The sequence below is a fragment of the Desmodus rotundus genome, chromosome 5 (assembly GCF_022682495.2).
Source record: "Desmodus rotundus isolate HL8 chromosome 5, HLdesRot8A.1, whole genome shotgun sequence".
In the NCBI taxonomy this organism is placed as follows: domain Eukaryota; kingdom Metazoa; phylum Chordata; class Mammalia; order Chiroptera; family Phyllostomidae; genus Desmodus; species Desmodus rotundus.
Genome location: NC_071391.1, coordinates 143,087,235 through 143,102,289, shown reverse-complemented (window position 1 = coordinate 143,102,289; position 15,055 = coordinate 143,087,235). Strand labels below are relative to the sequence as shown.

The 15,055-nt window shown below is 36.5% G+C and overlaps 1 protein-coding gene across 7 annotated transcripts in view; it reads right to left on the bottom strand.

Moving 5' to 3' along the window:
* Positions 1 to 15,055, bottom strand: part of EXOC6B (exocyst complex component 6B) — a 542,713-nt gene that overhangs the window by 314,158 nt on the left and 213,500 nt on the right. For all 7 annotated transcript variants that reach the window (XM_024552690.4, XM_053923770.2, XM_045189356.3 and 4 more), the window contains one exon: positions 9,586 to 9,654. In XM_024552690.4, the coding sequence (XP_024408458.3) occupies positions 9,586 to 9,654 (69 nt within the window). The remainder of the gene's footprint in view (positions 1 to 9,585; positions 9,655 to 15,055) is intronic.

Sequence of the window (15,055 nt, the reverse complement as noted above, 5' to 3'; positions counted from 1 at the left end):
GAAATAAGGTCACTCTGAAATATGCCTTTAAATTTAGATTTTGGCAAGGCTTCTAAGCCTAAGAAAAAGACAAGACGGTAGGCAGTCCTTAGGAGACATGAAAGGGGACAGTCAAACGGAACTGGGGTAAGCTATTCCGAGGCACAGGTCTCCAGTCAGTAGATACCTGAAACCTAACTCACCTTGTAGTACCTGTTAGATGAAGGATTCTTTCTAGGTCTATGATGGATAAGATTCAGAAGTTGGGGAAGCCTCTGAAACTCTAAGCAAAATTATACATGCATGCATCTCTGTGCATTTTATCTAGGGAAATGGTTCAAGCTCTCACCAAATTCTCAGAGGCCCTTTGCCCAAGGAACTTAAAATAATACTGTACTTGCTAGAGTCTTTGTAATAATGAATTCACTGCACTATTACATTCTGCATTCCCTTATGCCTTTGGCTGGTTTACAGCTTTCTTTAGTTATCAAAGGAGAATTAGATACAACTGAGGTTCTTATATTATGATTCATATAATACTGAGGGATTGCTGTTTACTAAAAAAAAAAAAATCACACATTGCTCTAATTTCTACCCCTAAACCCAGGATGCCAGAAATCTTTAAACTTTTTGTTATAGTATAACACACATGCAGAAAAATATAGAGATCAAAGGCGTTCATTTACCACCATTTTTAATCCACAATTTTTCAAGATTGTTAATACACAGATGATGTAGATGCCCGAGAAGATAAGATCGTAAAGGACCCCCACATGCTAGGGGTGCAGCTGCAGTCTGTTCAGGAAACCCAGGCTCCTTCTATGGGATATATGTAGCCTTTCAGCAACAGGAGGGTGAGTGAGCAGCACATCTGAAGAAGACTCAGTATACAGAGGAGCTTAAAAGTACACACAAATGTTTGTCCAAAATGAGCTGGGTTCAAGGCTTGGCGCCCATAAACATGGCAGACATCACTGAATTTACAGAATTGTCAGAAAATCTGCCAGGCAGACTAGTTTCTGGTCCTCATTAGACAGTCCACCCATCTTTTAAATTACTACTACATTATATACAAGAATCTCAGATTATTCATCATTGCCCTTCCAGAAAACATTTTAGCTTTGTCATTTTCTCTCTTCTTAAAAAATACTATCTTTAATGCCTGTAAAATGTTTATATCCTGTCCCTTACCTGCCCATCTCTAACAGTATAAACAGTGTAAGTTGTTTAAAATAATCCTATGAAATATATCTACCTTTGCCCTGAACCCTCCCATTGCATTACTACATCAAGGACCAAGTCTCAATTAACCACTATCTGACCCTTGTTCACTTTCTTCCCTCCCCTCCTGCTGACAGAGTTTGCCCTTCCTGTCAAAGTTCAGCACTTCCTAGAAAAGTCTCCCTGCCTGTTTGATATTGTACTTCACTTTAGTCACCAAAGGAAGAATTTACAGGTGCTTGGCCCCATCTATAAGACCATGACCGAAATCTGACCTCCTGTTACAATACGTGAACTCCTGCCCTACTGATAAGGCTGGCAGATATAAGTAGGATTTTTCAAATAATCCTTTGGGAATTTATAAGCAGCACAGCCATAAAAGGGGGGTGAATGGAAGGTCGGTTTCACTAAAAATAATAAATATTGCCATGTTTATTCAAAGTGTGCCTTGTTATCCTCCAGGCCAAAAGTTCAGATAAACACTATTGTAAATGACAAAATATTAGAACTTTTTGTTACTTCTGTTATGATCCTTCCGCTGGACACCAATAGAGCTGTTTTCCCTCGTCTCAGTCCCAGCCCTGATATTGTATAACACTGCCTGAGACTAGAACGCTGGATTCATTTACAGGTCAAAGGAAGGTAGTCATCTTTTAAAACCAAAAACAAACATTTATTGAGTATTATATACTACCAGTACTGAGTGCTAAGTGCAAGGGCTAAAAAAGAGGAATAAAACATGCTACCTGCCCTAAAAAAGCTTATAGTCCGTTGAGGGAAAAGAGTACCTATTTAAGATACTATGATATAGTAAGCACTAGTAAAAACATGTACTGGGTCCTACAATAATGCAAAGGGGCTGGGGATCCACTGAGGTCACCCTGAAATATCAGAAATTTTGCTGGAGGACACAAGTATGAAATAAACATGAATCAGTAAAATAACAAGAAATGAGAATAGTAATTCAGGCAGTAGGACTAACATGAAGAATGGATGAGAAGCATGAAATAGCATAGTACATAGTATATTCAAAAAACTAGAAGCATTTCAGTACTGTTAAAGCAAGGTGGTAGCAGCAGGAAATATGGCAGACAGGACACGGAAGACCTTCTAAACTACTAAATGCTATATTATCTTCTATACTTCTATACTTTACTCCACAGATGACTACTTACAGAATAACATACAAGGTCTGTCCAGAAGGTATCCAGTCATGTAACATGAAAAATAGAGACATTTATTGAAGAAGATGCAAGAAACATGGTACTAGGACAATGATGCCTCAGTCCCCTTCAAAGTAGGCACCTTGGGACGTCACACAGTTTCCCCAAACACCATCAGCTGTCCTGTCATATTTTCCTGAAACTCATGGATGGTCTGAAATCTCTTCTCTTTCAAAGGTGGTTTTAGTTTTGGGAAAAGCCAGAAGTTGCAGGTGCCAAATCTGGGCTGTAGGGGGGCTGAGTCACCTGGGTGATTTGATGTTTCACAAAAAATCTCTGCATGAGACGTGATATGTGAGCATGTGCACTGATATGATGAACCAATTCCAGATATGGCCAATCACCAGTTGCCCAAATCTGAGGCTTTCTGAATCATCTGAATAGTTTCCACAGAGGAATGTTCAAGTTTAATACAACATTTTGTGCAGATTCATTGCTTTACTTGCTCAGTCATTTTGAATGCAATGCCCACACAGTTCACATGCTCACTCAAGGGCATCTACCACTCCCACTGACTAGTACAGTGAAGTTGTCATTGTTCACACATGCGTATTCCAGTCCACTCTCCTTGGCTGCCAGGTTACATCGATGTTGCACAAACCATTCTCATTATATTAGCAATGGCTGGACATTTTCTGGACAGATCTCACACGTCAGATTTGTATGACAGATTACCATCACAACAGGCAGGAGTTAGTGGAGTTAGCAATTTATGATATAAAATAGAAAGAATGGTTGGGAGACTGTCTCAATAATCCTGATAAGTATCTGAACTAGAGCAATCACTTTAAGATAGGGAGGATGAGATGAAGTAAAATATTTTGAGGTCAAGGTAACATTTGTAAGCTCAGAAATCTGAATATGGTATTGAGAAAAAAGGAAGAGTTTAGGTTTTGCATGGTAACTAGGTAGATGGCACTGTTACTATCTGAGCTCACTGTAAATTTGGGGTGGGGGGAGATAATGAGTTCATTTTGAAACATAAAGCGTTTCTGCTCCCTATGAAATACCTAATACGTACGATTCAGTAGACTATTTATAAATGTAAGGCTCAAGGAAAACTATCTGAGAAGTAGAGATATAGGTGTGAAAGTCATTAGCACATTAAAGCATGAAAGTAGCTAATATCATCCAAGAAAGACAGGAGAGAAAAAAGTGGAAACCCTGAGGGACACAAAGAAGCAACACCCACAAGGACCAGAATAGGTAACAACTGTCGGAAAGGCTGGGAGAAGAGAAGGGAACATACTGGGACAGAAAAGCAGCTGAAAGGTCCAGTAAGACACAGACTGAGGTCAGTGTCAGGTCACTGGGTTGACGAGAGAATGAAGAGTGAGGTAGAGGCAGGCACTGGAATCGGAAGGAGTGAGAGAAATAAGTGTATTTACCTCTCAGTTCTCATTTCTCTACTCCCAAATCTTTTCTCAAATATTAATGTTAACGCTAATTAGATCAGGAAATAAAATATTTGTTACAAACCTTTAAATTAAAGTAATCCATTTTAAATATCTTTGTCACTAATATTATGAAGACCTATCCTTCACCATACATAATATAAATTAGTGATTGAGAATGAGGAAACAAATACAGGAAAGTGACAAGTTACAGCCCCCAGAAAGCTTTGAAAAGAGTCAACCCTAGAAGTTATACATGCTCTGGCCCTTACTTTACTAAAGAAGACATTTGAGTTATTAAAGTCCCTGTAGGTCTGGAACAGCAATGTCTAAAAGAAAACTATGTATTCCAGAAGAAAAATTAGAGCTGAGTTCTCTAGAAAACATGAATGGGGGAGGAGGCCTGCTTCTGCCATATAAACAATGTTTTATCAAATTGTTACAAAAAATGTATGGATACCAAACATTTCAACATTAAAAAACACCACTGTGCAGAATTTCTTTAAAATGGGTAATTTAAAGTCCTCCTGTTTAGTCTTCATAGTTTAGGAACTATGGGGAAGGAGGGAGAGAGGAAAGAAATATCAACATAAGAGAAAACATCGATTGGTTGCCTTTCATACCCGCCCCCACTGAGGATGGAACTGCAAACTAGGCATGTGCCCCAACCAGGAATCGAACCTGTGACCTTTAGGTTTGTGGGATGATGCTCAACCAACTAAGCCACCTGGCCAGAGCAAGAATGTATAAATTTTAAATAATTGAACTTTTTATGTGGATGGCAAAGACTAGAACCTCTATCTACATGTCTACACTTTGTCAAATAATTTTTAAAGTACTAACAATGTGTCTAATAGTCAGCATCAGAGATACGTAACTTCTGCTAGATTAACTGCCATCCATTAAATGCTAATGATGTGCCACAGTCTGAGCTACACACCATTCATACAGTATCTATAACTGCACTAAGCAGGTAATTATTATCACATTTCAAATATGAAAAGGCTATGTTTTAAGTGACTTGCCTAACGCCACACAGCTAGTAAGTGTGCAAATTAATTACTTCAGTACACTTATGAATTACTAGAGTTCTCACTTGAGGAAAATTTGTTATAATTTCTACATCATTAAATCTTACAAAAACTAGCATGCACACGGTGATGAGATATAGCACTATCATATTATAGTCATTCAAACATTATTTCTGCCCTGGTAGATTATAACTTTTTTAAAGCATTAAGTTCTTGACTTATTTACACATCCTTGCTTCTCCAAATCCATTTCATGCAGAAGAAAAAATCAGTGTTTATTGAATCAGTAAATGAATAATAAGGTTAGAGTTAATATATGTTCAAACAAATGGACTGCATTCTTTAGTTACCACTTATTTATTCATTCAATTAATATTTACTGAGTCCCTACTATATGTCAAAGACTGTCATTTGTACCAAGGATATAACATTAAACTAAATAAACTATTCCTTTTCACAGACTTTACACTATTTGATAGGAAAAATTCACTTGATTTTGCAATTAGGAGGCTGAACATGAACCTGAAATCTGATATGAGTAAATATGGTTTTTTCCATAGATACTTGACTTAAATACAGCAACTGTGGACTCCTATGACCACACATACTAATGAAGAGACTAAACAACCACCTGTCAACAGAAGCAGGGAGGAAGGAGAAAGCTCTGTGGCAAAGAAAAAATGCGTATTACTGCACGGCATTTCTACTCAACTGCCAAGGAACAAATAACTCCTATCTTATACAAAGAATTTCATAAAATAAAGAAAAGGGAAGAATGTTCAACCATTTTAAGGAGGCTGACATACACTAACTTATAAGCCATATAAGGGCAATATCAAAAATAAAAAGAAAAAAGAAAATTATAGGCCTGTGTTACTTATGACCATAGATACCAATACAAAAAAAGTGTAAAAATAAATATATGAATTAATTAACAAATAAGACTTAAATTCTATAGGATGTTAAAAAAAAAAGTTATAATACATCCCCATAAAGTTAGATTTATCAAAAGAATGCAAGGTGTTTAACATCAGAAACACCTATTAATGAAATTCATATTCACAAATTAAGGGATAAAAAACACAGAATTATATCATATATTTGGAAAACATTCCATAAAATTCAACCTTATTTATGTTTTTATTTTTAAAAATTTGGGATTTTAGGAACTGGATGAATATTTACCAAAAACCTACTGTAAACATCAGTTACAGGAGAAACTAAAGATACTCTCTTTGAGATTAGAAACCACACAAGAATGCCTACTATCGCCTTACTAAACAACCAAGTAATGATGATCCTGGTCAACATAATAAGGCAATAAAAAGAACAATGAGGTATATGGAGAGAAAAAAAGAAACAAAATTGATATCTATAGACATTATGATCAACTATACAGAAGGCTATCATAAACCAGAAGACAAACTGTCATAAGAGTTGAGCCAAGTTGCCAGATGTGATGTTAACACACAAAAATCAATAGTGTTCCTCAATATCAGCAACAACTAATTAGAAAATAAAGCACAAAACAGCAACAAAACTGTCTTTTTGCTACTAACCTAATGAAGAATGCCCAAAACTATTAACATAGAAAAAAGATCTATTAAATAATTTAAAGTAGATCTTCTTTCGTGAATGAGATGACTCAGCATTATCAAAGTATCAATTCTTCCCAAAATTTATCTATAATTTCAATCAACTCAAATCAAAATTCTAGAAGGAAATTTTTATGAATTCAGACTGATTCTAAAATATATATTGAAAAATAAAGGTCTACAATAGTGAAAACAAATTAAAAGAGGAGAAGTGAGCCCTGGCTGGTGTGGCTCAGTGGATTGAGCACTGGCCTGGGAACCAAGGGGTCACCAGTTCGATTTCTAGTCAGGGCACATGCCTGGGTTGCGAGCCAGGTCCCTGGCATGGGCACACGAGACACAACCAAACACTGATGTTTCTCTTCCTCTCTTTCTCCCTCCCTTCCCCTCTCTCTACAAATAAGTAAAATCTTTAAAAAACAAAAAATAAAAATAAAAGAGGAGAAGTGAGAAGGCACTTCTTTAATCACTTATGTAGACATATTACAAAACCAAATATAGAGCTGAGAAACAGATTCATGTAAATATGGACATTTAGTGTATGCCAGAGGTACTACCAGGAATCACTGGTGATGTACAAATTATATAGTAGATGGGGTTGGTAAAACTGAATTCATCATATAGAAAAAAATTAAGTTGGAACTATAGTGCATACTATATACAATAAAGAACCCAAGATAGATCAAAATGTAAATAGTAAAATGTAAAAGATAATGGAAGGGAATGCCTATGACATTAGAATAGAGAAGGATTTTTTTAATAAAGACAACAATACAAACTACATATAAGGTTAAAATTAATGGACTTGTTTATATCAAAATCAATAATTTCTGTTTCCAATAACAGACACAGTTTAGTGTATGGTGACAAACTGTAATAAAAAACATTTACAACATCCTAAACCGTCAATATCTACCATATACAAGAACTTTCTGAAATTTCTGTTGTCAGTAAAAAATAAAAAATTAAAACTAAAACAAGAAATCTTGAGAACATCATGCTAAGCAAAATAAGTCAAACAGAAAAAGTTAAGAACCATATGATCTCACTCATACACGGGGTATAAAACTGATAGCAACAAATGAACAAACAAGAAAAACAAAACCTCACAGACACATAACCATATGGTAGTTACCAAAGAGAAGGGGGGACGAAGTTAGTAAAGGTTAAAGGGGGTCAAACATTTGGTGACCGAAGAAGATATGACTTTGAGTAGTGGGCATACAATGCAATATACAGGTGATATACCATAGAATTGTACACTTGAACCCTAGATAATCTTATTAACCAATGTCACCCTAATTTAATTGTTAAAAAAGTATAACTGTGAAACAAGCTAAACAAAAAAAAAATCTTTTCACCTTTTCTACATATAACAGGCTAGCCATTTCAGAGGGAAATTTTGTAATTATCTTGGTGTTTTACTGAAGAAAAAAAAAAGAAATCCAATACAAAATTGAAAAAGATTAAAGATTGGGTAGTTTAGAGAAGACAAATCTTAAATGATTAGTAAGTCTATAAAAAGAAGCACAATGTTACTAGTAATCAGAGAAATGTAAGTTATAACAAAAAGCTATCATTCAATATCCATCAGATAAACAAAAATTAAGAGATAGTGAAATTAAATATTATACATATACCTTATACCCAGAAATTCTACTCCTAGGCATGGAAACTGTAGAAACTTACACGGAAGTCCATGAAGGTATCATATTTGTTACAGAAGAAATATTAGAGGCAACTTAAGTGTTAATCATCAACGTAACAGATAATTAAAGCACAGCAAAAACAAACCATCAGTTACCTATCATGCAGAAGTGCAAGGCAATGAGTTAGATATAGAGATGATAACAAAGATAGACATTGGAAATAGTGCTGAACTCAATAAATACAAGAAATAGAACTAGATCCATAAGAAACACCATCTGGGTAAACTGAAAATACCTTTATATACAAAAATCACTATTTTTCAAGGACACAAGCACAACCATGATCATACATTAAACATATTAGAGTTAATTGGGGATGGAAGGCAAGTGGGCTCGTGGGTAGGAGATGAATGGGAAAAAAATGATAAAATAAAATATAAATGACAGCCTTGTGTGAAATAATAGTGTGCCACAAATTAAGATATATATGATTTCTTTAATTCTCTGTACATTAAGTTGAAAAAAGTTGTCTACTTACTTTAAATGTCTTGATACAACTCAATTATATTCTGCTTCATCTTTATATATATAACAAGGAATGAGAGATCGAAAAAAGAGTGGGGAGGGAGAATAGGCGAGCGGAGGAGGGAACTGGAGATGAAGGGAAATTGAAAGGAAGGAGAAGAGAGCTCAGGACTGCCAGGTCTTTTCTCAAATTAATGGAGAGCACCACACATACTGCAGGCCATGGCGCCAAAGACTAGTCCCAACTGTCTGGGGTCATGACCAAGTGACACCATGTTAAATATATGAAGGAAGCAAATGGATAACAGACTGGATAATAAGATACACTCAGACTTACTTTGCTTAGCATTATATTAATAACAACTTGGTAGAGGCTTCACTGAACTTTGCTATTAAAAATAATCATAGTGGGCTTCTCTCTCCAATTTGTCTTTAATGATGCTACAATGTTTAGGGGGTTTTTTGACTGACTTTGTATGTATCTGTGTGTCTGCATGTAGGTGTACTACCAAGATGGAGATGAGTTCGAGTTCATTTATTAGAATACCATTAATACCCAGAAAATTTCCGCCAAAGCGGTTCCTCTTTCCATATGCTTTGTATGACAAAAAGAATAACTGTAATCAGGAATAAAACACTGCTTTTACAAATATCATTTTAATATGTAAAGATTGGCTATTGTTATTTAAATAACTGCATTATTAAATTCAGAACTGAAATCTGAATGTACAAGTATTTTTAGGTATAATACAATAATATGTTGACTGATAGAAATTAATGTTACCAGTTATAACATATTACATAGCAAACATAAAAGATGCAAGAATAAAAGATGTTTTAATAATACTCCTGAAATAAGTTGTTCTTTCCTTACTCTTAATAATAAACAGAAAATTTATCAAAAATGAGAAGGCAGAGTTTGAATTCAATATATATCTCTACTAGGCAGAGCCATCTAAAAAACTCACCAGGACAGAATATATGTGTAGACATCGATAAACAGGAGAGAAATCCACCAAATCTTGCGCCCCAGGTACCTGCAAAACAATCAAGATTGTCACAAAATATTCAAAGCTATCAACAGCAACTGCATTCATTTTTACTACTCGAATGTTTAAAAAAAAAAAAAAAAAGACCACCTCTAGCTTCTGAGAGAGAAACAGAAATCAAACAAACCATGCTCCCAGAAGCCTAGTTTTAGCATTTTGGCCACGTGGTTAATAAACAGTGAAGATATCATCGAGGCTGGGAACACAGAACTGAAGGATAGGTAACAGAGAAGAGTAACAGATGTCACTGGTCCCGCAAAGGGAAGAGAAGGTGAGGATGTACCTTTGAAAATTTGGCTTTGCATTCTTAGATTCATGACAGTCCGCCTAAAAATACTACATTTTAGTGGTCAAAACAAAACTTGCCACAGAGGATGAATTAAATCACCTGCAGCCAACTTCTGAGGGGCAGAAAAATTCATGACCATTTAAGTCAGAATACAATCAAAATACAGAAATATGCTAGGAAAAGACGGGAGATCATGTAAAAACTAAGATAAAGAATGGGAAAGGAAGAGAGTTCCGGCCACGGCGGAGGTGTAGGCAGAAACACGTTGCTGCCTCACACAAGCAAAAGAAGGATAACAACCAATTTCAAAACAAAGAACAACCAGAACTGCCAGAAAATCAAATTGCATGGGAAGTCCGACAACCAAGGAGTTACAGAAATATTCATCCAGGCCGGTGGGAGGGGCAGAGAGGGGCAGCAGGGCAGGTAGGGTGGAGAGGACCACAGCAACACAAGGCAGCGGATTGCACAGGTGATCCCAAGTTCATTCACACATAAGCTGGGAAAAACAAAGTGGGAGCGAGACAGAACGCAAAACCCAGAGTTTCAGCACGGAACTAAAGACTAAAAACCCCTGCTTGTCAAAATGTGGGGGTCGGGGTTGCAGCAGTGGGGGAAACTTCCAGTCTCATATGAGAGTCCAATGGAGAGGCCCACAGGGTCCTAAAACGTACACGAACCCATCCACCTGCAAATCAGCACCAGAAAGGGCACAATCCTCTTGTGGGAAGAGAGGGAAGTGACAGAAAGGAGAGCCCAGCAAGCCGAACTGTTCCCTCTCTGACCACTCCCCCACACAAAGGGTTGCCCAGCCCAGGTAAATACCTAAGACACTGCCCCTTAAAATGTAACAGGTGCTCAAAGACAAAGAATTATTGTCCAAATGAAAGCACAGATCAAAACTTCAAAAATAGGACTTAAGCGAAGGGGAGATATCCAACCTATCTGATGCAGAGTTCAAAACACTGGCAATCAGGAGGCTCACAGATTTGATTGAACTCAGTTGCAAAATGAAGGAACAAATGAAGGATACCCAAAGTGAAATAAAACAAAATATTCAGGGAGCCAACAGTGAAGGGAAGGAAACCAGGACTCAAATCAAAGATATGGAACAGAAGGAAGAAATAAATATTCAACTGAAACAGAATGAAGAAACAAGAATTCAAAAAAATGAGGAGAGGCTTAGTAACCTCCAGGGAAACTTTAAATGTTCCAACATCCAAATCTTAGGGGTGCCAGAAGGAGAAGAACAAGAGCAAGAAATTGAAAACTTATTTAAAAACGTAATAAAGGAAAACTTCCCCAATCTGGCGAAGGAAATAGACTTCCAGGAAGTCCAGGAAGCTCAGAGTCCCAAAGAAGTTGGAACCAAGGAAACACACACCAAGGCACACCAGAATTCCAGTACCCAAGATTAAAGATAAGGAGAGAATCTTAAAAGCAGAAACAGAAAAGGAGACAGTTACAAAAGCATTGCTGTAAGGCTATCAGCTGATTTCTCAACAGAAATCTTACAGGCAAGAAGGGGCTGGCAAGAAGTATTCAAAATCATGAAAGGCAAGGACCTACACCCAAGATTACCCTATCCAGCAAAGCTTTCATTTAAAATGGAAGAGAAGATAAAGTGCTTCCCAGATGAGGTCAAGTTAAAGGAGTTCATCATCACCAAGCCCTTATTATATGAAATGTTAAAGGGAGTTATCTAAGAAGAAGAAGAAGATAAAAACTATGAACAGTAAAATGACAACAAACTCACAACTATGAACAACTGAACCTAAAAAAACTAAGCAAACAACTAGAACAGGAACAGAACCACAGAAGATCACATGGAGGGGTATCAGTGGGGAGTGGGAGGGAGAGGATAGGGGGAAAAGGTACAGGGAATAAGAAGCATAATAGGTAGGCACAAAATAGACAGTTAAGAATAGTATAGGAAATGGAGAAGCCAAAGAACTTATCTGTACAATCCATGGACATGAACTAAGGAGGGGAATGCTGGAGGTGGGGATGCAGGGAGGTGGGGGAGAAAGGGGAGAAAAAAATTGGGACAACTGTAATAGCATGGTCAATAAAATACACTTTAAAAAAAAGAATAGGAAAGCCAAACCTACAAGTAATACCAGCAAATTATTATATGAGCAATGCCTACAGATTAAACCTAGACATCAAAAGAGAAAGTAAAACAAAAAACATCAGGTAAAACCAACTTGTTATGTGACCTCACAGTAAGTCACAATTTACTTTGGCCTCAATTTCTTCAGCTAAAAAAGAAACTATCAGTTGACCTATAGGAATTTAGTAAGAATTTAAAAAGGCACCGAAAGTAAACATTGAACAAAACAAAAAGCAAAAAGGCAAAATTACATTAAAAATAATTTTTAAAAAAGACCTAGCTGAAGTTTTTACTGTAACACTGGTAACTGTATGATTCATCAGAATATAAGCATCTCTATTGGTTCAAATTTACTGACAACTTTGTTCATTTGCTTGCATCCATAAAAGCAGAGATTAAATTTCTATATTTAAGAATCTCATAGTGCTATATACTATGTAAGTACTCAAACTTTTATGTGAATCCAAAGATTGATAGTAAGGTGCTCAAATCCTACACGATATCCCAAGCAAAATTACTGAGACAACAGTTTATAGACAGATGGGCATATGTAGTTAAAAAAAAACAATATTAAAAAGCACATAAAAATTGTTACTTTAAGAGTACAAATGGCCCTGGCTGGTGTGGCTCAGTGGACTGAGTGCCGGCCTGCAAACCCAAGGGTCACAGCTTAGATTCCCAGTCAGGGCACATGCCTGGGTTGCGGGCCAGGTCCCCAGTAAGGGGCATGCAAGAGGCAGTGACAAATTGATGTTTCTCTCCCTATCTTTCTCCTTCCCTTCCCCCCTCTCAAAATAAATAATTAAAATCTTTAATAAAAAAGAGTATAAATGGACACTCATTTTTATCTTAATAACATTTTTAAGGCAACGTGTGTAACTGGTTCAAAATGAAGCAAAACATGATCATTTAGGCACGCTTATTTGAAATAACAGCAACATTAAAACATCTTTACAGTCTCACCTCTTTGACTGCAAAGTGGAGATTTAAAGAAGGAAATTTGTTCTGTCTTTCCAGAAAACCAGAGCCCACCAGTGAAAACTACAGCTAAGTGAAACACAATCTCAAAAGAAGAAAAATAGTAAAATTTCATTTATACTTGTATTTAAACTACACAAAAATTAAACAGGCATATGAAAAAAAGATAAGAAACATTTAAAAAATCTGACCTGTATAGGAAATGAAACTTTTTTCTTTTATTTAGAATTAATGATTATAAAGATTAATAATAATAATTAATGATTATATAAGTATATCTGCAAAAAGTTAAGGAAATTTCCTTAATTTTCAATAAAAACTTAATCACAACTCTGCATTTATGTTCTTCATGCAGTGTATTTTGTTTTGCTTTGACTCAGAGTTACATTTTCATTCAAAAGGAAACTAAGTGCCCCAAGCCATTCTCCAGACTGAGCCTTGGCCCTTTCAGTGTGGACCCACCCTTACAGAATAAACATCCACATTAGGGGGCAGTTTCTCTATAAATCTGCGCTGAATAAGCTAATAGGGCCCCTTACTAATGGACTAATGAGACCGGTTTATCTGGGCCAACTAAAATACACACATACACAGGAGACAAAGGTCTTTCCTGTCATCTCCACCAAATTTTTACAAACAAACCTATTCTCTGTGAGGCTGTCTTGACGTCATCATACTCAACTTCAAACTGTTTAAAGTGCCCTGACCTGGAAATACTAGCTTTGCTGTTTCTTAGCTCTGAAATCATAGTCCAGTGAAGTCCACCTAAGCACACAACTGCCTGCTTTGAAAGCAGTACACAAAAATTTGACAAGAAAAGATGGAGCAAAATGGGGCTTCAGTTTACAAACTTTACCTCCCTCCTCAAAATAGTCTGCTATTTAGAACTCATCTTTCCTCTGTGCTCCCTTCTGTGAGGAGCACCAGGAAAACTGTGAGGAAGCAAGAAGGGTGCTGTGAGGAGAAAGGCATGTAAAGCATGCACTGACTCATGGTGCTTTGAGCTAGATGTGTCTTCTCTATTTTCACTAATGAAAAAGAATCACATCGAGGGAAAGGCAAAAGCAAGACAGCAACCTACACTGTACGTGAAGGAATGCTACATATTCGGAAGGATAAGAAATGAACTTTTCAAAACTCTAAATAAATGGGGTGGGGAAGAGAACAAAAGGCAGTTTTTCTGACTCACAGAGGTCTGTTTGAAAGTCCACCTTTTGCTCTCCACTTAAAATGCTAAATCTCTGTCAAAACTGTCTCCATTCTTCTTCCCCTCCTTTGCCCCTCCCTTCCCTCCAGTTGCAAGAAGGATTCGAGCAGGCTTAGGTTTCAGCTGGGGCAGAGGGAGGGGTCCAAGGACACTTTCCTAAGCTAACAATGACTGTCTCTAATGGTTTCTGTCTCCTAACAAAAGCCATGACTCTGTCCTTATCAGCTTCATCTAATTTTTCCTTTCCAAAGTAAATAACACAGCTCTTGCATTTTACACATGTCCAAGTTTGACAAATCATTATTGACTGAGACTATAACTGATAAGAGATAACTTTGTGGTAGGACGTTGTCATTTCCTCTCATAAGGGCTTTCTTTCTGAGATACAGAAACATGATTAAAATAGTTAAACATTTCCTCTGCCTGGCAGTCAGGAACTCGAGACATTAAGATACTAGAGTCTGCATTTTTCTAGTTCAAATAGATCTACGAAGATACCAACTGTAGCCACAAATAGTACATTTGAGATTATTCTGTATTTTTTAACTAGCTCTTTTCCTTATGAATTCACATGAAATAATTTCATCACCAAGGACAGCAGCCGCCTAATTCCCTATATAGTTTCTGCATGGAGAGCATGAGCCCCTTCTGTCAGCTCAAACCTCTTTATTTTCAGAAAAACAAACAGTAAGTAAGATTTTAGATCCTGTAACTAAGAAATATATCTCTGAAAGCATCTTCTAATATGTAAGTTAGGATGTTAAAATAATATTCTAGTAAAAGAATTCAGGAGTGTCTGGAT